Here is a 21,666-nt window from a genome sequence, read left to right as displayed (position 1 = left end):
CCCTGATCTAAGCACCAACATTAATGACCAGAGACCATAGAAGACGACAAAAGAACCACGATTAAGTTGCGCACACTTACCCAGAGGTTTTTGCTCAAATTTTGGAGACAGTCGCGAATATGGAGGTGGAGGAGATTCTGAAAAGGAAGAGAAACAAAACGTCAAATTTTAAGAGACGCACACAAAAAAAAAAAAAAAAAAAAACACCTTTGCCATGCAATAAAATTCTGAAGTTCATCATTTTTATTGCAGCTATGCCATGTTGACACTAAACGGTCAGGTCCGGTGGCAGGTGTGCACCATGATCAAGATGGCTAGCATGCAATGACCAGAACAGATATAAAAAAAAAAAAAAAAATCAGTCACCGATTGCCATCAGCACGGGCCCTTTATATTTAAAATAAGTGGCTCCTATCATTGACACTGAATATTTGTATAAAAACTTGTTAATGTCATGAAAAGGAGCACCGATTGAATTGATATATTAGCACTTAGAAAAATATTTAGAATTGAGAGTCCTCAGTGGTTGATACCTTTTAATGGCTAACTGAAAACATGGTAACAAATTGCAAACTGTCGAGACTACTCAGGTCTATTCATCCGGCATTGACTAATACAAAATCCGAAGAATCACATATTTAGCACTTGAAACCCGATTTAAAATTGTCAGCACATGAATTTTAAAGAAATTAAAATGGGATGTTCACTATTACAACTAATAACCCCACTCCTCCCACTAAGAAAAATAACAAGATACTCACCTCCTGTACTGGCATTAGGTGTCCCAGGGCTCGCATGACATTGTTATGTCACGTAAGCACCAATGGCAACCAGCAACAGCTAAGAAGCTGTAGTTATCACATATCCCTCTGATGTCTGAATTTTCTCCATAGGAAGTGTGAACGAAGCTTCCCTCCAATTGGCTACAGTGTTCACGTGGCACAACAATGTCAAGTGAGCACTGGGAAACCTGGTGCCAACATCACTGGAACAGCATGTGTGCGTGGTGGCGAATATCTTATTTTTCTTATACACTGGCGAAGTGAGAATTAAAGTGAATTTGTCAGCAGGATCTCCCCTACCTATTTATATGTGCACATAGATCTTTCATAGACAAGTCCAGCAATTCCTTTATATGACCAGTCCGTTACTCCGTTACTGAGCAATGTTTTAATTAATATGCAAATGAGGTTGAAGGACTAGTGTAGATCTGAACCCTCCACCATTCCACCCCCTCCTGCTTAACGGACAATATCTATGCTGTGTGATTCCAGGCAAAGGAGAGGTCAGTCAAGCAGGATGCGGCGCTGGACGGGGAATAGAGCTGGAGTGACAAAGGCTTCAGGTTTTTAGCCTTAGATCTATACAAAACACAAAATTTTCAGTAACTGAGGAACAGATTGACCATGTAAAGGTATTGCTGGACTTGTCTTTGAACGAGCTACATGAATATATAGATAGGGGTGTGAAATCCTGCCTACCGATTCCCTTTGAGAAGACTGTTGTGTTGTCTGACTAATGGACAACACCTTTAAAATATTGTCATTCGCCCAGAGCCACAATCGGTCCCCTGCACTATTACGAATGACCCAACGCCGCCCAAATAGGACAACGCAGAGGCCACTTTTTTTGTGTCAGCACCATTTCACAGTTGTCGCTGACCAATATAGATGTACAAAAATCCCAGAGATGGCGGCCATTATGTGAGATTTATTCTTATGAATTGGAAAATCAAAGCTTTATAAAATGCAGAAGAGATAGAATGACCTGTATGAAGGAAAAACACAAGAGTGAGGAGAATGGGGGCAGGGTTTGGTCTGTCTCCTCCAGCTCATTACAGGGTAGAAGTTTTTTTTTTTTCCCTCTGAAAGAGAGGAGATGCCATTTCCTAGGACGGAGTGGCTGAATGAGAGCAGGAGGGGAGGGAAGGGGGCAGTGGTGACTGCAGCTTTAAGAAAGCAGCTGTAATTGGCGAGATCTCCAGATAAACAGTCATTCTGGCGCCAGCAAAAAAGCAAACTCTGTACTATCACCACTCCTACTCCTCAACAGCAGAGGGACCTCCTCAGGAAAGCAGCCCTGAGAGTGATCTGATTTCAAAGAGAAAGCAGCCAGACCAAATAAACTTCAAACTCCCTGATTCCTGGACTCCTCTACTCCCCATTAGAGAGGACTCGACCTCATAAAACCATTACAGAGAAGAATGGCTTCATCTCACTGTCTGCAGTCAGCAGCAGCCGCTAATTCCACTTTCTACAGCCCCCCATCCTTTACAGTCTGCATTAATACATGAACCAACATGCACGTCATTAAACACAAGGGACAGTTGTCCAAGAAGTCCGCTTACAGTTTAGAAAACAGGAAATCCCACCATTAAAGCTTCACTTATCGTCGCGAAAACTCAATGTACAGTTAGGTCCATATATATTTGGACAGAGACAACATTTTTCTGATTTTGGTTCTAGACATTACCACAATGAATTTTAAACAATATAATTCAGATGCAGTTGAAGTTCAGACTTTCAGCTTTCATTTGAGGCTATCCACATTAACATTGGATGAAGGGTTTAGGAGTTTCAGCTCCTTAACATGTGCCACCCTGTTTTTAAAAGAGAACCAAAAGTAATTGGACAATTGACTCCAAGGCTATTTCATGGACAGGTGTGGGCAATCCCTTCGTTATGTCTCTCAATTAAGCAGATAAAAGACCTGGAGTTGATTTGAGGTGTGGTGCTTGCATTTGGAAGGTTTTGCTGTGAAGGAAACATGCGGTCAAAGGAGCTCTCCATGCAGGTGAAACAAGCCATCCTTAAACTGCAAAAACAGAAAAAACCCATCCGAGAAATTGCTACAACATTAGGAGTGGCAAAATCTACAGTTTGGAAGAAAGAAAGAAAGAAAGAAAGAAAGAAAGAAAGAAAGCACTGGCGAACTCATCAATGCAAAAAGACCTGGGCGCCCACGGAAGACAACAGTGGTGGATGATGGCAGAATAATCTCCATGGTGAAGAGAAACCCCTTCACAACAGCCAACCAAGTGAACAACACTCTCCAGGAGGTAGGCGTATCAATATCCAAATCTACCATAAAGAGAAGACTGCATGAAAGTAAATACAGAGGGTTCACTGCACGGTGCAAGCCACTCATAAGCATCAAGAATCAAAAGGCTAGACTGGACTTTGCTAAAAAAAAACATTTAAAAAAGCCAGCACAGTTCTGGAAGAACATTCTTTGTACAGATGAAACCAAGATCAACCTCTACCAGAATGATGGAAAGAGAAAAGTATGGCGAAGGCGTGGTACAGCTCATGATCCAAAGCATACCACATCATCTGTAAAACACGGCGGAGGCAGTGTGATGGCTTGGGAGTGCATGGCTGCCAGTGGCACTGGGTCACTAGTGTTTATTGATGATGTGACACAGGACAGAAGCAGCCGAATGAATACTGAGGTATTCAGAGCCATACTGTGTGCTCAGATCCAGCCAAATGCAGCCAAACTGATTGGTCGTCGTTTTATACTACAGATGGACAATGACCCAAAACATAAAGCCAAAGCAACCCAGGAGTTTATTAAAGCAAAGAAGTGGAATATTCTTGAATGGCCAAGTCAGTCACCTGATCTCAACCCAATTGAGCATGCATTTCACTTGTTAAAGACTAAACTTCAGACAGAAAGGCCGACAAACAGACAGCAACTGAAAACCACCACAGTGAAGGCCTGGCAGAGCATCAAAAAGGAGGAAACACAGCGTCTGGTGATGTCCATGAGTTCAAGACTTCAGGCAGTCATTGCCAACAAAGGGTTTTCAACCAAGTACTAGAAATGAACATTTTATTTACAATTATTTCATCTGTCCAGGGTGGCACATGTTAAGGAGCTGAAACTCCTAAACCCTTCATCTAATGTTAATGTGGATAGCCTCAAATGAAAGCTGAAAGTCTGAACTTCAACTGCATCTGAATTGTTTTGTTTAAAATTCATTGTGGTAATGTCTAGAACCAAAATCAGAAAAATGTTGTCTGTCCAAATATATATGGACCTAACTGTACATTGAGTTTTCATGGCGATAACTGAAGCTTTAATGGTGGGATTTCCTGTTTTCTAAACTGTAAGCGGACTTCTTGGACAACTGTCCCTTGTGTTTAATGACGTGCAAGTTGGTTCATGTATTAATGCAGACTGTAAGGAATGGGGGGGGGGGGCTGTTGAAAGTAGTCTAGAACCAAAATTAGAAATTGTTGTCTCTGTCCAAATATATATGGACTTAACTGTAAATAGAAATTGTGTACCATGAACCCTATAATGTCATCTAACGCCATGATAACCAAGCAGGAAGTGTGACGATGGCAAAGACCAACGAAAAGCACATTCCTGGAACTCGTGCACACAACCATATTATACATTTTACAGATCCAAATAAAGGCAATCGGTCTGCGGTGTGCCCACACCCGGACAATGTGCCTCAGATGCCGCATGACCAGGGCTGTGGAGTTGGTAAGCCAAATCTCCGACTCCTCAATTTCCATGACGCCAACTCCACCAAAACGGGCTCCGACTCCACAGCCCTCCACATGACAAGCATCGTGCAGGGGCAGACATGAGGATGTCGCACACCAATAACTGATCACAACATGTATAAAAACCAAAAGCAGCTTATTTTCCAGGAACAACTCCACTCTTGTTTATTGGCTGTGACTAGTGAGGTCTTCGGCATGCTCGAATAATATGTTCGAGTCTCCGATTCTGCATGCCTCACAGCTGTTAAGACAACCGCAACACATGCAGGGATTGCCCATTTGCTATCCTTATCCGAACACGTTCATTCATCACTAGTTGTGACCAGTTTCCCAGTTCTTCCCAACTTTCTTGATTGGAACGGAGGTGTAATGCCATTCATAGGCAATGGTCAAATCTATTTCTGGGGGGAAAAAAACCCCCTCAAACTTTACTAATCTCAACTGATCTACTAATCAACAACTCTAATGTTTCAGTAAAAACTGATCCCAACAAAGTGACCTACTCATTACATTCAGTAAACACATTTAGCAGAAACGGTCGCACACTAAATCAGAAGTACCAATTGGCCAATGACGAGCTTGTATGTGCAAATAACAGAATCTTACCGTTCCAGCAAAGTGGATGGGATTTACAGAAATGTCATGCCAGCTGTGCTTTTTTTTTTTTTTTTTTTTTACATACGTGGCGTAAACTGACCTGCGGAGAATATTAAAAGAGCCGCAATATAGTAACATAGTTATTAAGGTTGAAGGGAGACGTGGCTTGGGGCTGGTGCGAGACACCTCCATAGGTTCGGAGGATGAGAGCTCCAGTGCGGAATCTCTTAGCGGCTCGGTGAAGGTGGGAGCCAAATTAACCCTACGTCTGGATTGTGCACGCTCCAGCCCGCGCTCCGTAAACCAGAGGTCAATGCGAGTGGAGACTGCAATCAGTTCCTCCAGACTAGCTCCCTGGATCAATCAAGGAATCTACAGCGTGGGCCATTTGTATGGATACACCTAAATAAAATGGGAATGGTTGGTGATATCAATTTCCTGTTTGTGGCAAATTAGTATATGCGAGGGAGAAAACTTTTCAAGATGGGTGGTGACCATGGCGGCCATTTTGGATCCAACTATTTTTTTTCCAATGGGAAGAGGGTCAGGTGACACATCAAACATATTGAGAATGTCACAAGAAAAACAATGGTGTGCTTGGTTTTAACATAACTTCATTCTTCATGAGTTATTTACAAGTTTCTCTTTGTTTACAGCCATTGACATGTCGCAGAGGTTAATATGTGAGGAGCGGATAGAAATTGTGTTGATGTCTCATGAACGCAGTACACGGGTCATCGCAGAAGATTTCAATGCAAGACACCATACACAAGAAAACGGTCACCATTCCCATGTTACTTAGGTGTATCCATATAAATGGCCCACCCTGTAGTATATATACCCTGTAATATTATACTTTTCAAGAAAGGCATCCAGTCCCTTCTTAAATTTTAGTAGGGAATCACTCATTACAACATCATATGGCAGAGAGTTCCATAGTCTCACTGCTCTTACAGTAAAGAATCCGCGTCTGTGAGTATGCTTAAACCTTCTTTCCTCCAGACGTAGAGGATGCCCCCTTGTCCCCGTCACAGGTCTAAGAGTAAAAAGATCATTAGAAAGGTCTTTGTACTGTCCCCGCATATATTTATACATTGTAATAAGATCACCCCTAAGCCTTCGATTCTCCAAACTAAATAGCCCCAAGTGTAATAACCTATCTTGGTATTGCAGACCCCCCAGTTCTCTAATAACCTTGGTCGCTCTTCTCTGCACCCGCTCCAGTTCAGTTACGTCTTTCTTATACACCGGAGGCCAGAACTGTACACAGTATTCTAAGTGTGGTCGCACTAGTGACTTATATAGAGGTAAAATTATGTTTTCCTCATGAGCATCTATGCCTCTTTTAATGCATCTCATTATTTTACTTGCCTTTGCAGCAGCTGCCTGACACTGGCCACTAAATGTGAGTTTGTCGTCCACCCATACACCCAGGTCTTTTTCAGTGACAGTTTTGCCCAGTGTTTTACAATTAAGCACATAATTATACATCTTGTTCGTTCTACCCAAGTGCACGACCTTACATTTATCCCCATTAAAGCTCATTTGCCATTTATCAGCCCAAGCTTCTAGTTTACATAACTACACTGTACACTGAGTTTTATATGCTGAATTACACATGATGCACAAAATATGAGACTTGCATTAATCCAGAAAATCCGCAGATAAAAAAATGCATGTGTCTCAAGTGCGTTAAAAGCAGGGCACTGGAGTCGGAGTTGGGGTTTCAGAGATGGAGTCTGAGCCCATTTTGGTGGATTCGGTGTCATGGAAATTGAGGAGTCGGGGGTTTGGCTTACAGACTCCACAGCCCTGGTTAAAGTCTCCTCACCTTGGCATGTCATTATTCTCCACAAGGAGAAATTATATACCTTAGATTCCGCTGTGGAAAACACTAAAAATGCATATAATCCACATATGGCTATCAAAAGTAGTGTCTACGCCAAATACCGAGGGAAAAAAAAAAAAAAAGTTAAAGACTGCTGCATCAAAAACGCAATAAAACCGCATGTTAAAGAGAAAAAACCTCACTCAAAAAAGTAATGAGTACAGAAACGCTGCAGAAAATGTACAACATCAAAGACTCACTAAATACTTATCATGGGAATGCTACCCTGAGAAAACGCACACAAAAAAAATAAATAAAACTACACATTAGGTATCGCTGTGTCCGTAACGACCCGCCCTATAAAAAACTGTCCCATTAGTTAACCCCTTTAGTGAACTCCTTAAAAAATAAAAAATGAAGCAAAAAATAATGATTTATTATCATACCGCCAAATAAAAAGTGCAATAACGTGCGATCAAAAAGACGCATATAAATATCCATGGTACCGCTGAAAACGTCATCTTGTCCCGCAAAAAACGAGCCACCACACAGCGTCATCAGCGAAAAAATAAAGTTATAGCTCGCAGAATAAAGCGATGCAAAAATAATTATTTTTTATATAAAAATAGTTTTCAATGCATAAAACCGACAAAACATAAAAAAACAACCTAAATGAGGTATCGCTGTAACCGTACTGACCCGAAGAATAAAACCGCTTTATCAATTTTACCGCATGCGGAACGGTGTAAACGCACCCTCCCAAAATAAATTCATGAAACGCTGGTTTTTGTTCATTCTGCGTCCCAAAAATCGGAATAAAAAGCGACCAAAAAATGTCACGTGCCCAAAAATGGAACCAATAAAAACGTCAAATCGTCCCGCAAAAAAAAAAAAAGACCCAACATGACTTGGTGGGTCAAAATACGGAAAAACTATAGCTCTCAATGTGGTGATGCAAAAACTATTATTACAATAAAAAGCGTCTTTTAGCGTATGACAGCTGCCAAACATAAAAACCGCCATAAATAGTAAATCAAACCCCCCGTTATCACCCCCCTAGTAAGGGAAAAATAATAAAATTAAAAGAAAATGTATTTATTTCCATTTTCCCATTAGGTTTAGGGCTAGGGTTAGGGCCAGGGCTAGGGCTGAGATTAGGGGTGTGTTGGGGTTAGGGTTGGAGTTAGAATTGGGGGGTTTCCACTGTTTGGGCACATCAGGGGCTCTTCCAAATGCAACATGGTGTCTGATCTCAATTCCAGCCAATTCTGAGTTAAAAAAGTCAAATGGTGCTCCTTCCCTTCCAAGCTCTGCCATGCGCCCAAACAGTGTTTTACCCCACATATGGGGTATCAGCCTACTCAGGACAAATTGCAGAACAACTTTTGGGGTCCAATTTCTCCTGTTACCCTTAGGAAAATAAAAAAATTGGGGGCAAAAATATCATTTTTGTGGAAAAAAATGATTTTTTTATTTTCACGCCCGGGCGTTATAAACTTCTGTGAAGCCCTTGGGGGTTCAAAGTGCTCACCACACATCTAGATAAGTTCCGTGGGGGTCTAGTGTCCAAAATGGGGACACTTGTGGGGAGTTTCAATAGCTTAGGTACATCAGGGGCTCTCCAAATGCACGACACCCGCAGACCATTCCATCAAAGTCTGCATTCCAAAACGTCACTACTTCCCTTCCGAGCCCCGACGTGTGCCCATACAATAGTTTTCTCCCACATATGAGGTGTCAGCGTACTCAGGACAAATTGGACAACTTTTGGGGTCCAATTTCTCCTGGTACCCTTGGGAAAATAAAAAAAAAAATTGGTGACTAAAAGATCATGTTTGTGGAAAAAATACAAATTTTTTATTTTCACGCCCGGGCGTTATAAACTTCTGTGAAGCACTCACCACACATCTAGATAAGTTCCTTGGGGGGGGGGGGGTCTAGTCTCCAAAATGGTGTCATTTGTGGGGGTTTCCACTGTTTTGGTACATCAGGGGTTTTCCAATCGCGACAGTGTCCGATCTCAATTCCAGCCAAAAACGTCAAATGGCGCTGCTTCCCTTCCGAGCTCTGCCATGTGCCCAAATAGTGGTTTACCCCCACATGTGGGGTATCAGCGTACTCAGGACAAATTACACAATAACTTTTAGGGTCCTGTTACCCTTGGGAAAATAAAAATTGGGGGTGAAAAGATCATTTTTTTTTTTATTTTTTTTTTTTTAATAAACTTCTGTGAAGCCCTTGTGGGTTCAAAGTTCTCACCACATATCTAGATAAGTTCCTGGGGGGGGGGGGTCTAGTTTCCAAAATGGGGTCACTTGTTGGGGGTTTCCACTGTTTAGGCACATCAGGGGCTCTCCAAACCTGACATGGCGTCCGATCTGAATTCCAGCCAATTTTGCATTGAAAAAGTCAAACGGCGCTCCTTCCCTTCTGAGCTCTGCCATGCGCCGAAACAGTGGTTCCCCCCCCACATATCAGGTATCAGTGTACTCAGGACAAATTGCACAATAACTTTTGCAGTCCAATTTCTCCTGTTACCCTTGGTAAAATAAAAAAAATTGAACCTGAAGTATTTTTGAGAAACAAAGTTAGATGTTCATTTTTTTTTTTTTAAATATTCAAAGAATTCCAGTGACGCACCTAAAGGGTTAATAAACTTTTTGAATGTGGTTTTGAGCACCTTAAGGGGTGCAGTTTTTAGAATGGTGTCACTTTTGGGTATTTTCTATCATGTAGACCCCTCAAAGTGGCTTCAAATGTGATGTGGTCCGTAAAAATAAAATGGTGTTGCAAAAATGAGAAATCGCTGGTCAATTTTTAACCCTTATAACTTCCTAACAAAAAAAAAAATTTTGGTTCCAAAATTGTGCTGATGTAAAGTAAACATGTGGGAAATGTTACTTATCAAATTTTTTGTGTGCCGTATCTCTGTGATTTAAGGGCATAAAAATTCAAAGTTGGAAAATTGTGAAATTTTCAAAATTTTTGCCAAATTTCCATTTATGTCTCAAATAAACGCAAGTTATTTGAATGAAATTTTACCACTAACATGAAGTGCAATATGTCAAGAGAAAACAATGTCAGAATCACCGGGATCCATGGAAGCGTTCCAGAGTTATGACCTCATAAAGGGAAAGTGGTCAGAATTGTAAAAATTGGCCCGGTCATGAACGTGCAAACCACCCTTGGGGGTGAAGGGGTTAATTTAAAATTCTGAGCAGACAGTATGAAGCCCAACACCACTTCACAGAAAACCTCTTACTGGGTGTCCCTGACCTGAAGGCTACGTTCCCACAATGAGCTCTTGGTGCATTTTTTTTGAAGTTGCAGATTTTCCGCACCATTTCTGCACCTATTTAAATTAGGTTAAATGCGTTTTTGTCTGTTTGGTATGTGATGGTGCTAACAAAGCCGCTTTGCTTTTAAAACTTCCTTGATTTTTTTCTTTGACAAACCTTTCTTGACATACTTTGGTGCGGATTACATGCATTTTTGATGAGTTTCCGCTATGGAAAACCTGCATAGAAAAACAATACCCTCAAGAGAAATGGACAAGCTGTGTATTTGAAAAACGCACCGCAGGTCGGTTTAGGCAGCGTTAAAACGAAGCAAAGTGGACAGGAGATTTCTAGAAATCCCATCAACTTAGACGGAACTGAAAGACGCTGCGTTTTTGTTGCATAAAAAACTCAACGTCAAAAATGCACCAAAAGCTCAACGTGGGAATGTAGCAAAAAGTGTAGTCTCGATCACGATTTTAAAACTTAAGAACCTTTTTCTCGGATTTGTACATTTCTGTTTAGCCACAGTAGATCTATGTATAAGTCATTGTCTTTTTCTACAGCTATGGAATACCCTGAATATAAAGTCAAAGCCAAGCCCAGAGAGTGAACAATTTTGCATAGAATGTAACTAAACAATAGAATATAAAGGAAGAAACTTACAGCAAAATACAAAACCAGCAAAAGTGAGATTGACCCTGCGGATATGTGGATATACCAGATTTCACCCTATTTGTGGCAAATATCTGCAGCATAATTTGACAGGTTGCGGGTCAACACAGCGAGTTTTCTCTGCAATGTATCTCTTCCACAACTCGGGTACATTAATACAATACACAGAGGACTATCCAATGAGCAACCCTTGTGATCGTACCCTAAAAGTGCAAAACTGATAACTCGCCACTCTAAATGAATGGATAAAATAAACCAACTCAACTAATGTCCGCATATTGTAATAAGACATTTGGAAAGGGGTCTGCACATAGGATGGACCCGAGTACTACTAGGAGCCATGTTCCCGGATTTCTGGCAGAGGAAGCAAATGTTGATGAGTTAAATGTTCTGTATTTTGTAGCTGGCACACTTATGGGGGCAATGCCTGCGGCTGGCGCCGTTGCTTACAGTGGGCATTCCGCTTTCTCCTGCACGTAGGAAGTCAGGAACATATACTGAATGGAACCGAGTGATTGAGTTGACAAATAAGGGTATGTTCACAAGCACCATAATTGCTAAATTGCTAAAAAGTTTTCCTGCACCAAATACACTGGGTAAAAAAAAAAAAAAAAAGAAGATGTACTTAGGTTTTTGCAGTGTTTTTTTTTTTCTACTTGTGTTTTTCACCCATTTATTTGACTGGGTGAAAAGAGATGAAAGAATTAACAGGGCGTCAAACATGTGGGGGGGGAAAGGAGCATGTGTATGAGGTTCTAGAAATCTAAATTATGCCGGTACTAAAAAAAACGCTGAGTATTTTAAGCACCAAAACACACTACATAAAATACGCAGGAAAACTGCAAATACACCACTTGTGAACATTGCTATTGGCTTGTAGTCACTGCGTTAGGCAATGTAGGTAGCAAGCCCCCTCTCCGGTCTACTTTTAGAAGGTGGCCCCCCTACACCCGTCTGATCCCCACACGCATCATTGGTCGCCTGTTATTCAATAAATGCCGCACTCAGGACCCAAAGATCCCCCAGAAAAGAAACAAGTGTTCTGTCCGCTCCGATTCTTCATAACACTGAGCGCCTCCCCTCCCCCTGCCAGCTCACACTTCATCAGCAGTTTACAGGGGGGGCAATGCCTTTTACTGGACACCATCACAGCCCTCGCATTAAATTCCAGGGCAATGTTTGTTACAGGAGAGTTCTCCAAAGTGAAGGTTACTACTGCTACAGCTGGAAATGCACAACTGCTGGGGCAACGCAGACAAAAGGAATGGAGGCCTCTGCAAGGAGCACACAAATAATAATGACGTATGAAAGCGACACCGGCATTCTGAAAAACAAAATGTTTCTATTGTCTCTGCCTCAGACTTAAAAATGTTACAAAAACCTCAGAAACCACCGCAAGCCAAAATGACACCGATCTAACTGAAGAAACCCAGGCCTCTCAGAACTGTATGGAACTTTCCACGCAGCTCGGGCAAAGAGAGCCGCTGGATGTAATCTTCTCCCAGAATTAAGAAAGGCTGTGGTGCTCCGACCATTGCAGAAATATCTGATTTCTGCAGTCACCCCAAAAATAGAGGATCAAAAAAGACATACTACGCAACTAATTCATCATTGTTTTCATCAGAAACTCGCATAAAACACCTTGATATGTTGCAACGTTTTTATATAGTAAAACCCTGCAACCTTTGCAATTTTACGCTTGTCCCAGCCGGCTCGAGTGGGATGTTGTGCAATGATGCCCACCAAGCAAATGCACGCATTTGTGGCCTGATGGAGGTCATTTTGCAGGGCTCTGGCAGTGCTCCTCCCGTTCCTCCTTGCACAAAGACAGAGGTAGCGGTCCTGCTGCTGGGTTCTTGCCCTCCTACGGCCCCCTCCACATCTCCTGGTGTACTAGCCTGTCTCCTGGTAGCACCTCCAGCCTCTGGACACAACACTGACAGACACAGCAAACCATCTTGCCACATCTCGCATTGATGTGCCATCCTGATGAGCTGCACTACCTGAGTCACTTGTGTGGGTTGTAGAGTCCGTCTCATGCTACCACGAGTGTGAAAGCACAACCAACATTCAAAAGTGACCAAAACATCAGCCAGAAAGCATTGGTACTGAGATGTGGTCTGTGGTCCCACCTGCAGAACCACTCCTTTTTATTGAGGGTGTCTTGATGACTGCCAATAATTTCCATCTGTTGTCTATTCCAATTGCACAACAGCATGTGAAATTCATTGTCAATCAGTGTAGCTTCCTAAGTGGACAGCTTGATTTCACAGAAGTTTGATTTACTTGATTATATTCTGTTGTTTAAGTGTTCCCTATATTTTTTTTTGAGCAGTGTATATTGTTGCCTTAGGGGTTTATTTTTTTTGAGCAGTGTATATTGTTGCCTTAGGGGGTTATACCTTCTGTGTGCTTATTGTGTCATATTGTCCCTATTCTTTGGTATTCTTTTCAAATATTGTGTTTTGTACATGGGAGTTTTTAATTGGATATAATATATATTTTTGTAAATATTTTGATCATACTCCTTCATTTGCTTCTACTGGTTTCTGTGTTAGTATGTTGAAGGGATCATACTGATATTCCTTGAGGATTTATTTTTGTGTTTCTTTTGTGTATTAGGTTTAATAGTTGCACAGACGGCTCATTTGGGAACAAAAGCTGAACCAAGATGCATCTTCTGTGCCTCTACCAGCTGCAAACCCCCGAAAGGTACAAATAGCGCAACTCTATTTACCTTCATAGTAGGGTCTGCTATATCAACGTTGTGCAAAGTCATAGTGTAGCCTTAGCTCATGCACACAACCTGATTACGGATCTGATATCCCCATATGAATCCTTACTGTACAAACAAATTTACAAGGAGACTGGTTTTGTTTTGTTTTTTTGCTCCTAGGTATCCAGAGACAGTGAATTAAAAAGTTCCATTCAATGGAACCAGCCTAGTTGGGGGAAAAAAGAAAAAAAAATCAACTATTTAATATGTCTCGACTCTCCTCCAACAGCAGAGGACAGCTGTAAGAAAAATCGGGCATGTTGGATTAAAACATGCCCGAGTGGGAATGATCCTTTAAAAGATTAAAGGGTTATTTCCCAAATTCCTAGTTCTCCATAGAGACAGTCGAGCACTGGATCTGTATATTTCTGGCACTCACATGGACAATGAATGGAAGTGTTGGATAGGGAATAACTTGCGAATAACCTTTTAACAACAGTAGGTATATCGCACAGGTGTGCAAGAGTAGGCACCCTTTAAAATATTTGTATATGGCACAAAATAAAAGTAATGGATGAAGTGAAAACTAAACTTAACTACTTTAAGTCCTGTCCAGTTCAAGTAGTAGTAAAATGCTTGTACAACTGGTGTACCCATCCTATATTGTAACACAAAGAAAAAAAAAACAGCATGACCAACGTGCAAAAATACTCTGTTGTAAAAAAAAAAAAAATATGTAACAGTAGACAGCAAGTGCTAGTAAAAATATGATAACAAAAACAGGGTATTTAGTTGATACATTTTTGCAAAAAATGTATACTGAGCCACTTCACCAATGTCACAGTATACCCATCTCGGAGCAGTCCTAATCTATTAGTTCCTTGCCTATGCAAGGTTTGGAAGACTCCCGCCCCTCTCATGTGACATGCACATAAAGAGCCGTCTTGCACAGCGTGCCCACATCAGGAAGTGTCTTTCTGAATCCTGCTCATATAGGTACTGTTCACATGATCAGGTTTTAAATACATTAGATAGGACTGCTCCGAGATGGGTATACCGTGACGTTGGTGAAGTGGCTCAGTATACATTTTTTGCAAAAACGTATTAACTAAATACCCTGTTTTTGTTATCATATTTTTACTAGCACTTGCTGTCTACTGTTATATATTTTTTTTACAACAGAGTATTTTTGCACGTTGGTCATACTGTGTTTTTTCTTTGTGTTTCAATCTTTGGGTGGTGTGGACACTGTCCAACCGACCTGTTCACTTTTGTGCATGTCACATGTGTTTTTAATCCATCCTATATTGTGCCTAGGAATATACTTTATATGGGACGGGCCATAAGTCTTGTGGCAGTAACTGGACAAGTAGCTCCTAAAAATGGAGGGAGAGGCTGGAAGTACAAGCCCAAACCATAAAAGTACTGTGTCCCCGCATGCCTGGAAAGTGTCAAGCATAAAAAGGTTATCATATTGTTTACTCTTGACAGGCCTGTGATGTTTCCCACTAAAGACCTGTTTCTATATGTAATTACACTAGTGGCCCCAGGCAGGGAATGCAAAGCTAGTCCTGCGAAGATAAGGAATCCAGAAACAAGTAACCCCTTCTGTGTCAACTAGGGAACCTTCCATTTTCTCTCCTTTTTGTGTTTTGACACACAGGTTTATATGTACAGTCGTGGCCATAAGTATGGAGACTGGCACAAATTTTGCAGCTTTGTTTTGTTTTGTTTTTTTTAGATCTTTTAGTCTGATGTTTCTATGGTTACTGAAGTATAATAACAATTTCCTTTTATTGACAAATACAAAGTTTATGTAAAATACTCAATAATTACAGTGCCGACTTTTTCAAAGATTTATGCCCTTTGTCCTGGCCGCTGGATATCAGCTTTTGTGCCAAATCCTGACTAATCAGTGATTAGAGTTTATCATACTTTTTGGCTTTTGCTTGTCCACCCGCTTTTTGAAGATTGCTCACATATTCTCACTTGGGATTGAGAGCTGGGGAGTTTGCCAGCCATGGACCCAAAATTTCAATGGTTTGTTCATCGATCCACTTTGTTACAATTTTTGTCTTGTTACATGGTGCTCCATCATGCTGGAAAAAGCATTGTTCATCACTAGTGATGAGCGAACGTGCTTGGATAACATGTTATCAGAGTATGCTCCGGTGGTATCCAGAGCATCTTGGGCGTGCTCAGAAAATAAGTCCCTGCGGCTGCATGATTTGTGGCGGTTCGACCGCTGAAACACATGCGGGAATTGCCACGTGTTGAGGCTGTCTTAACAGCTGCAAAACATGCAGCCACAGCAACTTGCGCATATTATCTGAGCATTACCAAGATACTAGGAAAACGCGTTATCAGAGCACGTTCACTATTCATCACCAAACTGTTCCTAGATCGTTAGGAGAGGTTTCTTTTGGAAGAGGTTTAGATAACATTCTTTATTCATGGAAATGTACAGAGTTTTTAGGTAAAATTGTGAGTATTCCCGCTCCACACGAGTAGCCTCAGGATGCTCAACTGTTAAAATGATATACGATTCATGATAGCGCCCACCTTTTCTTTTCCAGTTCTACTCCTTTAAACCCAGTCCTCTGCAGTTATATCCTTGTACTTCCTGCAGAATGTCAGTGTACCCTTGAAGTGGCACCTTTAATGCTCTTCTTGACACTAGGGTAGCCGCTAAAAGCCTCACTGTGTGTGCAGATGCACCAACAGCTGCCTGCTGCCATTGCAGAGCAAGCTCTGCCCTGGTGTTGAATCGACTGCGTAGCTGGATCCTCTTGAAGAAGGTCCTGCCTTTTGCTAGACTTTCTTCTATGCTCTGAAGCCTTCCTAACAGCAATTGAATCTCTCATTAAATTCTTTATGATGTGATAAATGGTCGATTTAGGGGCAATGTTCTTGCCTGTAAAGCCCTTTTCATGCAAATCATTGATGACTGCAAGTATTTCCTTAGATACATGTAACCACAGTTAACAGAAGATAAGGATTTCCAGCATCAGCCCCCAGTCTACTCAGCATGTCAGAGTGATATCAGAGGTCTTATCCTCGTTAACACTTTCTCCCATGCCGAGATCACTGAAATTATGTAAGCACGGTATTGTGTGGCAGGGCTGAAAATCAGTTGAAGTAGTTTTTCTGTGATTAATTTAATCTTATGGCAAAAAATGACTGCATTTTTTGCAATTCATCTGATCACTTCATAATCTAAAGTGAATGTAAATTGTAAATTGTCACCATAAAAACCGAAGATTTGTCTCAGTCTCAAAACTTTTGTCCATGACTGTAAATAGGGAAGAGGATTATAGCATGGCCAGGAGTGCACTTATAAAACTTAACCTTTAATAGGTATATTAAAAACTACAGCCAACAAATACCTCGGACATGCACACAAATTTTTTCCAACGTGCAAGTGCTCATTTTTAACAGTGCTCCATTTAAAAAATAAAATGGCTGGATCTTACCCATACACATTCTCGTTCATTGCCTTCGCAGATCTGTCCAACCTTGAGGGGAATGGACGGCGAGAAAAGGAGGGAAATGTAAGAGTAGAAGATTCCCTGTATTACTCCTTGTCGTGCCCCTGCTTTACTCCCATCCTGACAAGCAGGGCTGTGGAGTCGGAGTCGTGGAGTCAGAGTCGGTGCTCATTTGGGGGGAGTTGGGAGTCGGTATAAAATGAACCGACTCCTAAAATATATAATAAATTGGGTACAGTAGTTCAATGCAGAATGAGCTGAATATTTTTTCATAGGAATTTGGGAGTTATGAAATGTCCTATAAATGACTTCTATTCCTGATCTAAAGGTACTGTCACACTTAGCAATGTACCAGCGATCCCGACCAGCGATATGACGCGGTCAGGATCGCTGGTACATCGCTAAGTGGTCGCTAGTGAGCTGCCACACAGGCAGATCTCACCAGCGACATTGCTGGGGACGGGAGTCGCTACTTACCTGTCACACTAGGCGATCCTGACGTCTTCCCGCCCGGCTCCACGCTCATCTCGCCGCAGGAAGCTGACGACGAGAAGCGGTCCTGAACTTTCTCGGGCGATCAGCAATAACCAGCGGGGGAGCGGGTCGTAGGTAAGTATCAGACACAGCGATGTCACTAGCAATATCGCTATAACGTCACAAGTTATAGCGATATTGCAAGCGATGCCGCTTTGTGTTACAGTACCTTAAGGCTACATTCACACACAGCGCTTTTCCTGCGTTTTTTGGAGTATACGTTTTTCAGTTGCAAAAGCAGATCAGCTTTTTAAAAAACGGCATCACCTGAAAGGTTTTTGAGCTCATAATGTTTTCAATAGCAAAAGCAGATTAGAAATCTGCTCTATATATCCATATCTGTCTATCCATATCATATCTGTACCAATAAGAATGAAAGCCGGATAGCACACAGACTAACACTCCTTTTTTTTTTTAGCACCAGTCAGGTACACCTCATAGCTGCCCAAAAGGACGCCCAGGACAGGTATTGCTCGTCTTCAGTAACACATCAACATCAATTGATAGTTGGAATAAATAGACGCATTCACCACATCTTAAGGTGCAGGCTTTATTTTTAAGTGTAGGGGTGTGCAGTATAAGGTTTTGCAGCAGCTGAGGTGTGCAGTATGAGGTTCTGTGGAACAATATGAGGTTCTGCCCCCCGCCAGGTTAGATCCTGGCTACGCCCATAGTGTGAATGTAGCCTGAGGATCGAGGCTTTATCTTAGCAGAGATAAGTCATAGTGTGTGTGTGTGATTATATATATATATATATATATATATATATATATATATATATATATATATATACACACACACACAGTACAGACCAAAAGTTTGGACACACCTTCTCAATCAAAGCGGTTTCTTTATTTTCAGGACTATGAAAATTGTAGATTCACTCTGAAGGCATCAAAACTATGAATTAACACATGTGGAATTATATAATTAACAAAAAAGTGTGAAACAACTGAAAATACTGTATGTCTTATATTCTAGGTTCTTCAAAGTAGCCACCTTTTGCATTGATTTCTACTTTGCACACTCTTGGCATTCTCTTGATGAGCTTCAAGAGGTAGTCACCGGAAATGGTTTTCACTTCACAGGTGTGCCCTGTCAGGTTTAATAAGTGGGATTTCTTGCCTTATAAATGGGGTTGGGACCATCAGTTGTGTTGTGCAGAAGTCTGGTGGATACACAGCTGATAGTCCTACTGAATAGACTGCTAGAATTTGTATTATGGCAAGAAAAAAGCAGCTTAAGAAATGAAGGTCAGTCAGTCCGAAAAATTGGGAAAACTTTGAAAGTGTCCCCAAGTGCAGTGGCAAAAACCATCAAGCGCTACAAAGAAACTGGCTCACATGAGGACCGGCCCAGGAAAGGAAGACCAAGAGTCACCTCTGCTGCGGAGGATAAGTTCATCTGAGTCACCAGCCTCAGAAATTGCAGGTTAACAGCAGCTCAGAATAGAGACCAGGTCAGTGCCACACAGAGTTCTAGCAGCAGACACATCTCTACAACAACTGTTAAGAGGAGACTTTGTGCAGCAGGCCTTCATGGTAAAATAGCTGCTAGGAAACCACTGCTAAGGACAGGCAACAAGCAGAAGAGACTTGTTTGGGCTAAAGAACACAAGGAATGGACATTAGACCAGTGGAAATCTGTGCTTTGGTCTGATGAGTCCAAATTTGAGATCTTTGGTTCCAACCACGGTGTCTTTGTGCGACGCAGAAAAGGTGAATGGATGGACTCTACATGCCTGGTTCCCACCGTGAAGCATGGAGGAGGAGGTGTGATGGTGCTTTGCTGGAGACACTGTTGGGGATTTATTCAGAATTGAAGACATACTGAACCAGCATGGCTACCACAGCATCTTGCAGCAGCATGCTATTCCATCCGGTTTGCGTTTAGTTGAACCATCATTTATTTTTCAACAGGACAATGACCTCAAACACACCTCCAGGCTGTGTAAGGGCTATTTGACCAAGAAGGAGAGTGATGGGGTGCTACGCCAGAAGACCTGGCCTCCACAGACACCAGACCTGAACCCAATCGAGATGGTTTGGGGTGAGCTGGACCGCAGAGTGAAGGCAAAAGGGCCAACAAGTGCTAAGCATCTCTGGGAACTCATTCAAGACTGTTGGAAGACCATTTCCAGTGACTACCTCTTGAAGCTCATCAAGAGAATGCCAAGAGTGTGCAAAGCCGTAATCAAAGCAAAAGGTGGCTACTTTGAAGAACCTAGAATATAAGACATATTTTCAGTTGTTTCACACTTTTTTGTTAATTATATAATTCCACATGTGTTAATTCATTGTTTTGATGCCTTCAGAGTGAATCTAAAATTTTCATTGTCATGAAAATAAAGAAAACTCTGAATGAGAAGGTGTGTCCAAACTTTGGTCTGCACTGTATACATGTACACAGTGTATTACATATTTACAATTTATTACAGTTGTGTTCTAAAGTTGTATTCCAATAAATAGATATTATGCTCCATCTAAATATCTTGATTATTGAATCACAGAAATGATTGAATGTCTGATGTTCACATTGTACTACAATAAATTTTTCACTTAAATATAAGCAATATATGTGGGAGTCGGAGTAAGGGAAATTGAGGAGTCGGAGTCGCAGGTTTGGCTTACCGACTCCACAGCCCTGGTTAGGTTTATGTGGATTAGACCACTAGCTGAACCTGTAGTTGATTTTATGACTAAAAAACCAAAACCATCCCTAGAGGCTGCATGTATAGAAGGTATACCAGGGATATATGCTGGCACTCAGGCAGCAAATTTTTAGTAGCAAATATTAAGTTTTATTACCATAAACCATTCATGACAACAGAATGGAGATCATCAAAAGGGAATGAGTGTATATGAGAACTTCTGATGATCAACAATGATGCACAAAATATCAGTCACATGCTATATACTGTAAAGTGTGCCAAACCTGGGAGACACTTTCAGTGCATGACCTGTTGAGATGTGGTTGGTGCTAGTACACCAGGTTTCATCGTGGCATGTGCCACCGGAGCAGGTCTGTAATGACATAGGACATTCTGGACTGTGGGATAACAATCAAGAAAGAGGACATGTTTGAAGACAAATATTAATCTTTATGGGAACTGAATAAGGGAAGTACAGTTTTTGATGGTAGAGAGGCTGTTGGTGTAGTTTGTGAGAGTGGTGGCGGATGTCTTTTTTCCCCCTTAATATTACTCTTTTGCAGTTAACTTCTATTTGTTTTTATTTTATATGGCCAGCTTTAAATCTCAGTAAAGAGGAGATCGAGCACACAGACAAAAAGCAGGGATAATCTGTGGCTGCTAAGGCTAAATTCATATTTCTGGACCAGATCAGTCAAAATTACTGATGCAAACTGAAGCAGAGGGACCCCATTGATTATTATGGAGTATATTGCAGTTCCATTGTTAGAATAAATGAAAAACCTTCTGTATGCTTAACCTTTAGAAGTAATAACTAAAAAAAAAAAAAAATCTAGACCTCTGGATGTCATACGCACATCAGGTCACCTAAAAAACGGATAGTGTAGCCAAAGACAGAAAAAAAAAAAAAAAAGGGCAAATGGATAAAACCTTTAACAGCCGTGTGTCGTGATGTTGTCCTGGACGTTTTACTGGAAAAGTACACACATTCTCCATGTGATTTCATATCTTCCACTTTCACTGATTTCAAAGCAGAACTCAAATGAACTGAAAACAAAAATACACCGTGCCCTAAACATTATTAATGACCAGTGATTAAAATCTAAAGAAACATTTGCTGAGCTGAAAAAATAATTAGTAGAAAATGTGCCGCTATCCTTACATAGTCCTATCCAACCCGTCACAGCAAAACCACCAGTCAGTGTTTATTTTCTTAAATCAGGCTTCTAAAAGTACCATAAAAGTTTACTTTATTTGGGACCAAAAAAGAAACTTTGTGTGGATGTCAGATAGCCATGATGATAATAATGGCAGTAGTGATGCACAGACATTAAAGGGGGTGTACATTAACTTTTATAGTAATCTTAAGAGGTCCAAAGA

At 41.2% G+C, this 21,666-nt stretch overlaps 1 protein-coding gene across 1 annotated transcript in view; it reads right to left on the bottom strand.

The window, feature by feature from the left end:
• The window catches only part of SMAD6 (SMAD family member 6), a 104,901-nt gene that overhangs the window by 62,715 nt on the left and 20,520 nt on the right, over nucleotides 1-21,666 (bottom strand). Inside the window, exon 2 of the mRNA XM_073568905.1 lies at nucleotides 81-137. Within this exon, the coding sequence (XP_073425006.1) occupies nucleotides 81-137 (57 nt within the window). The remainder of the gene's footprint in view (nucleotides 1-80; nucleotides 138-21,666) is intronic.

Source organism: Dendrobates tinctorius, unplaced genomic scaffold (assembly GCF_039654945.1).
Source record: "Dendrobates tinctorius isolate UK_male_01 unplaced genomic scaffold, ASM3965494v1 ptg000022l, whole genome shotgun sequence".
NCBI classification, from domain to species: Eukaryota; Metazoa; Chordata; class Amphibia; order Anura; family Dendrobatidae; genus Dendrobates; species Dendrobates tinctorius.
This window is presented reverse-complemented; position numbering and strand designations above follow the sequence as displayed.